The following is an 8280-nucleotide window of genomic DNA, read 5'->3' on the forward strand; positions in this document are numbered from 1 at the left end:
AAATGATGGCGCAGTGAGCACTGGGATACACTGCACCTACGTTAACCAATTCTTTTTCTTTCCCTTTTGCTCTATCTCTACACAGACAAATGGATACATGAGAAATATAGAGCACATACCTTCTGCGAACAAAGAAAATCTCTGTTATAACCACCCATTCCCACCAAAGAAATTTGATATTGATGGAATTACATTCTATATCCTCACTATTCTAATTCTCTCACTTTTCCCCACAGTATCTTTAGTAGATGTTGTATTTGCAGATTCAGGAGCCAATGAAGGATTGTGTATTTAATTTAGTTGCAATGTCTTTCTACTCTTATTAAATCTAGAACAGTCCCCTGTTTTGTTTTATGTTTGTTTGTCTTTTATGAAATTGATATTTTTGAAGTGTCTAAGCCAGTTGATGTGTAGAATTTCCCATCATTTGGATTTTTTTTCAAGTTGCTTCATGATGATTAGATCCAAGAGAAACATTCTTGGCATTAAAACAACGTAAGTGACATTGTCGCCCTTCTTTCTATACATGCATATATGTATATATAAAATGAGAGGACTATCTGACATGTACAGATGGGAGTTGCATGTTAAGGATAGTTGTAGAAAGACACTCATAAGTCTTCAAATGTGTGTAGACCATGAACGGATCTCAGAAAATTTCTCTAATTAATGCTACTAATTTCAGGGGTTTGACCGGGATTAGATGGATAAATGGCTGAGAAAACCTACATGTGCTGAAAAGGTGCAAAATCATATTTGAATATTGCTTTCCGCAAACCTGGATACTTATTTAATATAGTGGAAACGTGTTAATCAACATTTCTTAGAATCACACATATTAGAAGTCGATCTTCTTCTATGAGATCCCCTTCATTTTGAAAATGAATCCATGGCTCACATATCATTTTTTATGTGGTGATTACTTATCAAGGAAGTAGAAGAAATATATCCTGTTGTGAGCATTTGCCTTAAGAATCGAATTCAAAAAAAAATAAATATAAAAGTCTTGTTCTTTCGAGAAGTCACAAAGATTTTCCTTCTTTTCTTGGTCCTCTTCTTGGTCCTTTTCAGACTTTGGTAGCCATGACAAAAGAAAATAGCACTGAACTGACTGAATTTTTTCTTCTGGGATTTGGGGCCCAACACAGGTTTCGATACATCCTCTTCATTGTATTTCTGGTCATCTATGTGACCTCCATGGTGGGTAACATTGGAATGATCCTACTCATCAAGACAGATTCCAGACTTCGAACACCTATGTACTTTTTCCTACAACATTTGGCCTTTGTTGATATTTGTTATACCTCCGCTATCACTCCCAAGATGCTGCAAAACTTCATATTAGAAAATAAGTCTATATCATTTGAGGGCTGTGTAATGCAATTATTGGTTTATGCAACATTTGCAACCAGTGATTGGTACCTCCTGGCTGCAATGGCACTGGATCGTTATGTAGCCATCTGTAAGCCACTTCAGTATCCCATGATCATGTCCCAAAGAGTCTGCATCCAATTGGTCACTGGTTCATACGTCATGGGTTCAATAAACGCTTCTGTGCACACAGGCTTTACATTTTCACTGTCCTTCTGCAAATCCATATCATCAATCACTTTTTCTGTGATGTCCCCCCAATTCTCGCCCTTTCATGCTCCAACACTGACATCAATATCATGCTCCTTGTTGTCTTTGTGGGGTTTAACATGATGTTCACTGTGTTGGTTGTCATCTTTTCCTACATGTATATCATGGCCGCCATCGTGAAGATATCATCCACTGCAGGGAGGAAAAAAGCCCTCTCCACGTGCGCCTCCCACCTGACAGCCGTCACAGTGTTCTACGGGACTGTCTCCTACATGTACCTGCACCATGGGACCAAGGAGTCTCAAGAGCAAGAAAAAGTAGCTTCTGTGTTTTATGGCATTGTGATCCCCATGTTAAACCCCCTCATCTACAGCCTGAGAAACCAAGATGTCAAGGAAGCCCTAAAGGGGATTGGAAAGAGGTTCTTCTAGTTTGAACTTTGATTTCTAACTCAACATGGTTCAATAAGCCAACCAACCGTTCTCTCTTATTTTTCAGCAACAGGTGTGACAAATGTTTGTGAGACACAAAGTCATTCCTTAGTTATATCAACAGCATCTGAAAGAGAATGGAAAAACATGTCAAATGAACAATAGATAACCTTCTAACTCACGTGTTTCTTACAGAGAAAGAATCTGAAAAGAATGTCTTTGATATTGTTTTTCTATATTTTGAGAACCCCTCTTTTCAAATACCCAATATTAAAAAGAGAAAAGTTTGTTAAGCAGAAATGCATAATCAATATTACATAAGTATCTCTATCAAAGACAGGAGAAGGAAATCACTGGGATAAAAAAATGTTTTGGCTTCTCCTAAACATGAAGAGATAGGAAGAGCAATACAACAGACATGAAAGTCCAGGAATAGGTCCAAACCTATAAGATAATTGATTATGTGATGATTGTGATACTGCAGTCATAGGGCATATATGGATTATGTAACAAATAGTATGGAAATAATGACTAGATTTTGGTACGGAGTAAAGCTGGAAACGTCTCCACAAAAAGATAAATTTTAAATGGCTCAATGATTTAAATGTAAAAATTAAACTCTAAAGAAAACACTAAATTTTTTAAGCCTTTAGAGTGAGGAAACCCTGTATAAATACAAAACAAAACACCTAGTAAATTTTCTGCATAAAAAATCAAAGATTTCTGCACAGCAAAATATACCGCAAAGTAAAATAATTAATATTGAGAAAGAAATGTTTGTAGCTGTTACAAAGAAGGTAGTTGACTCAAAATAGCAATATAAGGGGTGCCTGGGTGGCTCATTCAGTTAAGCATCTGACTTCGATTCAGGTCATGATCTCAGGGTCTTGGGATCAAGCCCCAAGCATCAACAGGGTGTCTGCTTATTCCTCTCCCTCTGTTCCTCCCCCTGCTCATTCCCTCTCTCTCTCTCTCTCTCTCTCTCAAATAAATAAAATCTTTTTTAAGAATAGCAATACAAAAGCAAGCAAAAAACGTTAAGAGGGCAACATATATGAACACATCATTCACAAAGAAATAAATACTAATTTTTTGGTAAAAATGTGAATGGGGAAAAAAGGTAAACAAAACTAAATTATGCTGTTTTTCATTTACCATAATGATAAAGTATAATAAAAGTTTCTCAGCACAGTAGTAGAGAGGATTTGGGGACGTACTCACTCGAGATTTGCTACAACTGATTTAAGTAAATAAAGCCTCCCTCTGGAGGCAGGTGGGACTACCTGCCCAACTTGACCAGATCATGCCCTTTGTTCAGAGATTCCTCTACTAGATATCTTCTAATCCTAAAGATATATTCAAACTTATGCACGTTAATATATTTATTATCACACTGTCTTTATTAGTAAAGACTGGAAACCATATTGTTTACCAGTTGGTGGCGGGGAGGAGTCTGATATACAGATTAAGGAACGCAGCTGCTCGACAAATATAATTCAGCGGTTAAAACAGGTGAAATTTCTCTGTCGATATAGATCACCCAGAAATATTAAGTGAAAGACAAGCTAAAGAACCACATGCAGAATATGCTGGCATTTCTTTGGGGAAGAAAGAAAGCATATAAACATTAATGTTTACCAAATACAATGCAAGGCTTATATCTGGAAAAATAACCGAAGATTCTAACAGTGTTGACCTCCAGGAAGGGAAACCGGCGGTTGGAATGGAGGGGCACACGGAGTCTGGGGTGTTTACTCTAAGCACGTGCTTTTGTACTTCTGAAATTTTCACCACAGGGATGCGTTGTTAAACAAACCCCCAAAAAGGGAAGGCAGAGGGGCTGGAGGGATGAGAGGCAGGATCCGAGGATGGGAGGCAGGAAGGGAAGAAGCAGGAAAAGAAGGAAGAGAAGGAGGGAAGAAGAGGAGGCAAGGAAGCAGGGAGGGAGAGAGGGAAGCAGGACAAAAAGCAATTTGTCAGAAGCAGGACAACTCTCAAAAACAAAAGCAAGAAAGTCTCTAATGACTGTAATGCAAAAACAGATTTGTCCCCTCTGGAAATCCAAACTTTTCTTCAGCAGAAAATAACTACTGAATATTGGTTTTTTCCAATTGCATCTCAGTCCCAGAACCTCAGATTCCCAAGAGAGCCAGTGTTGATCCCTAGGCCCCAGCTATAAAATTCCTGACTGAAGGAAGCACACGAAGAAAGCTCAGTGTGAAATCAGTTTGCACACGTTGCAGAATACAGAAAGGACTCTGGAGGCAACTCCAGGGTAAGTAAAGAAAATAATTCCCAGTTTTCAACATAAGCTGTTTCCATCACAGCTTATGCAGGAAGTGGTAGAGGGAAAGGGTCTGAGCCGAGTTCTTCCATTTCACCCCAAGACCGGGAGGAATCACTTCATCACTGGTGAGGTCATGGAAATGGAGTGAGGGAACTCAGTTGGGCTGAGTGTTGCCTGGGAGAAGACATGAATGAACAAATAATTGAATGAATCAATTGATAGATCAATTGATCAATATTGTATGTCTTTAATGTATTCTTTGCATATTTTACTACGGCCATTTGATGAGCACTCCATTGCACACCTGACCCTTTGCTGGGAAGTTGACATAGATTGGCTCACTTGATCCCCACATAACTGCAAAGCAGGCTTTGCTTTTTCCTCTTCTTAGTTTTTGGGTTTTTTTTTTAACTTTTTATTTTCAAGTCCTTAACAGTCACAGGAAGATAGGTCAAAGAGGTACAAAGACAGTACACAGAGGAACCATGTGTCCTTCACCCATTTTCCATCTGTGGTTACATCTCACATAGTTATACTCTGATACCAAACGAGGTGTGTGTGACAATGCATGTATGCAGCTCTGTGTCATTTTGTCCCATGTATAGATTTGTGCAACCATCAGCACAATCAAGATGCAGACCTATGCTACCACAGATGGCTGAATCCATACAAACCTCCCTCGTGCAACCCCTTACAGCCGCACCCATCCATCTTTCTATCCATCTACCCATCCACCCACCATCCACCCACCCATCCATCCATCTTTCCATCCATCCATCCATCCATCCATCCATCCATCCATCCATCCTTCTATCCATGCATCCACCCACCCACCCATCCATCCATCCACCTGCCCACCATCCATCTATCTAAATAAAATTAAACAGAATAGAATGCCTCTGGATGAAAACCTTAGAATTCAGTGTTCTAGTGAGGCTGGGTATGGTTTTGTGAAGTACATATGTAGACCTATATGTACATAGTTCTGAGACACGTTGCAGTTTTCAACTATTACAAATGAAACAGTTACCAAAAATTATGTATGGGCTTTTATGTGGGTGAAAATTTTGGGCAAACATAACTGCCCAGGAACGTAAGTACTGGATAAGTACTAGGTGGTGTGCCAAGTGTGTGTTTAGTTCTTTAAGAAACAGCCAAACTATTTTCCACAGTGACTGTACCATGTTACTCTCCCCTGAGCAGTGCATGAGAAATCCAGCTACTCTGCATGCTCCCCAGTATTTGGTATTGTCACTGCTTTTTATTTTAGCCATTCTGATGGACATGCAGTGATACTTCATTGTCTTCCTACTTTGCATGTACCTAATGCCCAGTGACGTAGGACATCTTGTCCTATGCTTATTTACCGCCTATGTGATATAGGCCCTCTTTGGTGAATTGTCTGTTCATATCTTTTACCCATTTCCTAATTTGATTGTTTTCTTTAATACTGAGGTTGCAAGTGTATACTCTAGGTATATAAAGGACTCCAGTCCTTCGTCAGATACATTTTATGCATCTGTGGAATGTAAATGTGGAAACCTTACTTCCCTTTGCATTCCTTTCCTCTCCCCACTTATAATATACTTGCCGGAAATATCGCCTCCACACATTGAGAACCACAGTACACAGGGTCAAAATTTTTGCTTCAACTGCCAAATGTAACTCTGAAAACTTAAGAGAAGGCAAATCTTTCGTACTATTCGTATGTTTGCTCTTCCCATGCCATCCTTCTTTTCCCAGTGTTCTAAGATTCCTTCGTTTAAAATCAATTAAAAGAAAGAGTTTGGCAGAGTGCATAGAAGATCATTCTGCAATTATGTGCTGTGTACAAGAAACTCACTTCAAATGTAGTGATATTTATAGGTTTAAAGTAAGAGGAGGATAAAGATATACCATGCAAACACTAATCAAAAGAATGAAAGAGTAGCTATATTAGTATCCGATATTTTTCCACAGGGGGGAAAAAAAACACCTACCAGGCCCAGAGAGGGGCACTGCATAATGATAAAAGGATTAAACTTCCAAGAAGAAATAGTAATCCTAAATGCATAGGCACCAGGCAATGATTCGTCAGCATCTACATCCTGCCTTGCTCAGAGTACACACACACTAACTACTTTCAAATAAATAAACCAAAGAAGGCATGCATGCTTAACTTCTTTTTGATCTTTGCTCTGTGTTTTAGGGTTCTTTTTAAGATTTTATTTACTTATTTAGAGAGAGAGAGCATGAGCTGGGGGGAGGAAGAGGGAGAGGGAGAGAGAGAAGCCCAAGCAGGCTCCACGCCCAGTATGACCCCTATGCAGTTGTTATAATGAGATTCCTCCCATCCAAGACCCACCAAAAGCAAGAGACCATAGAGTCACAGAGACCCACAGGATGGAAAGACACTTAATTATTTTAATAATGACAGGGCACCTTTCCCCCAATGAGAAGCTTATGAATCACAAGTGAGAAAATGATTTCTCCTGTGGCAACAAGTACCACCCATGAGTCACCTTCCACATCTAGCTCTATTAACCTCTGGGACCAGCATAGATCTCAGGCTGGTGGGATAGAAGAGAGCCAGAAGTTCTTTATCGAAACCTTAGCACCATGTGAAGGCACACCCCATTGTTGGAAATCATACCCAATGTAAGTGTACCATTTGTTACTTAATCAGTATATTATAAAGGACTCCCTTTGACTATTCCCATGCTAATCATCAACCTGAAAGTTGCAGAAGGTATGGACACTGAAATTAAACCCCTTGGTGGCAGGAATATACTCAGGGACCTTTTTCTTTCCCAGCATCATTTGTGGAAATTTGCAAACAGCCATAATGAGAGAATTTTGCTAGTGAACATCTGAGTAGCCATCACCTAAATTCAAACTTAACATTTTAGAAAACTCATTCATTTCACACCCTCTCCATCTACCTATTCGTCCATTACTCCATTCGATATTTGTATGTGCTTCAAAGTAACTCCAGAGGCTTACTTTTAAAAATAAGCCTCAGATTAGTCAACCCACCAAAGTATATTTCTCTTCTTCAGTAAAGAATTGGTGAAAATTATGAAGCAGCCTTCCTTACAAGGAATTTTAAGGAATTTTTCTATAAAAGAAAATAACATTGTTAACTTTCTGCAAAATTAAGTCAAAACAGAATAAACATTGGGCATTTATCTTTCATTGTTTTTCACTTACTCCATACATTTATCTTCATCATGTTCTTTCATTTGGCAAGTTATTAAGCACCTACCATTCGTCAGGTGTGTTGGGCAGGTGATGCAAAAACAAGAATGGATGGAGCCTGGTCTCTTGAGTTTACATTCTACTGGAGGAAACAGTCAATAAACAAGTAAATGGAAGAAAAGCAAGATGATTATGAACAATGAATATAAACTGTGTTGTAAGGAGAGAGTGATAAACAGGATGTCAGGAGGAAGGTGAATGTGAGAAGAAAGTGAAGGAGTTTCAAGGAGATCCTGATGAGCAGGATCAGCAAAAGCAAGTGCAAAGGCCCTGAGGTAGGAATCAAGCTACTGTTCAAAGAACAGAGTAGAAGCCTGTGAGACTGTGGAAATAGTGTGTCCGGCTCCTTCTTCTCACTTTCACTTCAACTTCATTTCTTCAGGAGTCTTATTTGCCTTGGCTTTTCAGCAGCATTCAAACATAATTTTCTATTATTTGTACAAACATGGTTTTCTCTTTGGACATCTCTGTACTTAATTAACCAGGTTAAGTCTCCCCTTGATAAGTTCCAGTGCCCTGTATACTCACTGACAACTTATCCCTGCCCAAGTACCCACTACACTGAAAATGCCATAAGAATTGTCACTCATCATTTTATTACCAACCCAGCCCATCGTTTGGCATTGAGTGGGTGCTCCGTATATTTTAATGAATTAGTTAGTTAGAGCTATGGTACATAAGCCTGGAAAGTTACACAGAGTTCACATTGAAAAAAAAAAATCTAAAATGCCAGGCTGGAAAATC

The 8280-nt window shown here is 39.0% G+C and overlaps 1 protein-coding gene across 1 annotated transcript; it reads left to right on the plus strand.

The window, feature by feature from the left end:
* The first annotated feature begins 1011 nt into the window (after positions 1–1011).
* Positions 1012–2139, plus strand: LOC103666106 (putative olfactory receptor 5AK3). The gene is given in 2 exon segments (XM_008694129.2): positions 1012–1594; positions 1597–2139. Coding segments are annotated over 2 exon segments (927 nt in total). The 5' UTR covers positions 1012–1083; the 3' UTR covers positions 2013–2139.
* Positions 2140–8280: the final 6141 nt, after the last annotated feature.

This window comes from Ursus maritimus, unplaced genomic scaffold (genome assembly GCF_017311325.1).
Source record: "Ursus maritimus isolate PB19 unplaced genomic scaffold, ASM1731132v1 scaffold_23, whole genome shotgun sequence".
In the NCBI taxonomy this organism is placed as follows: domain Eukaryota; kingdom Metazoa; phylum Chordata; class Mammalia; order Carnivora; family Ursidae; genus Ursus; species Ursus maritimus.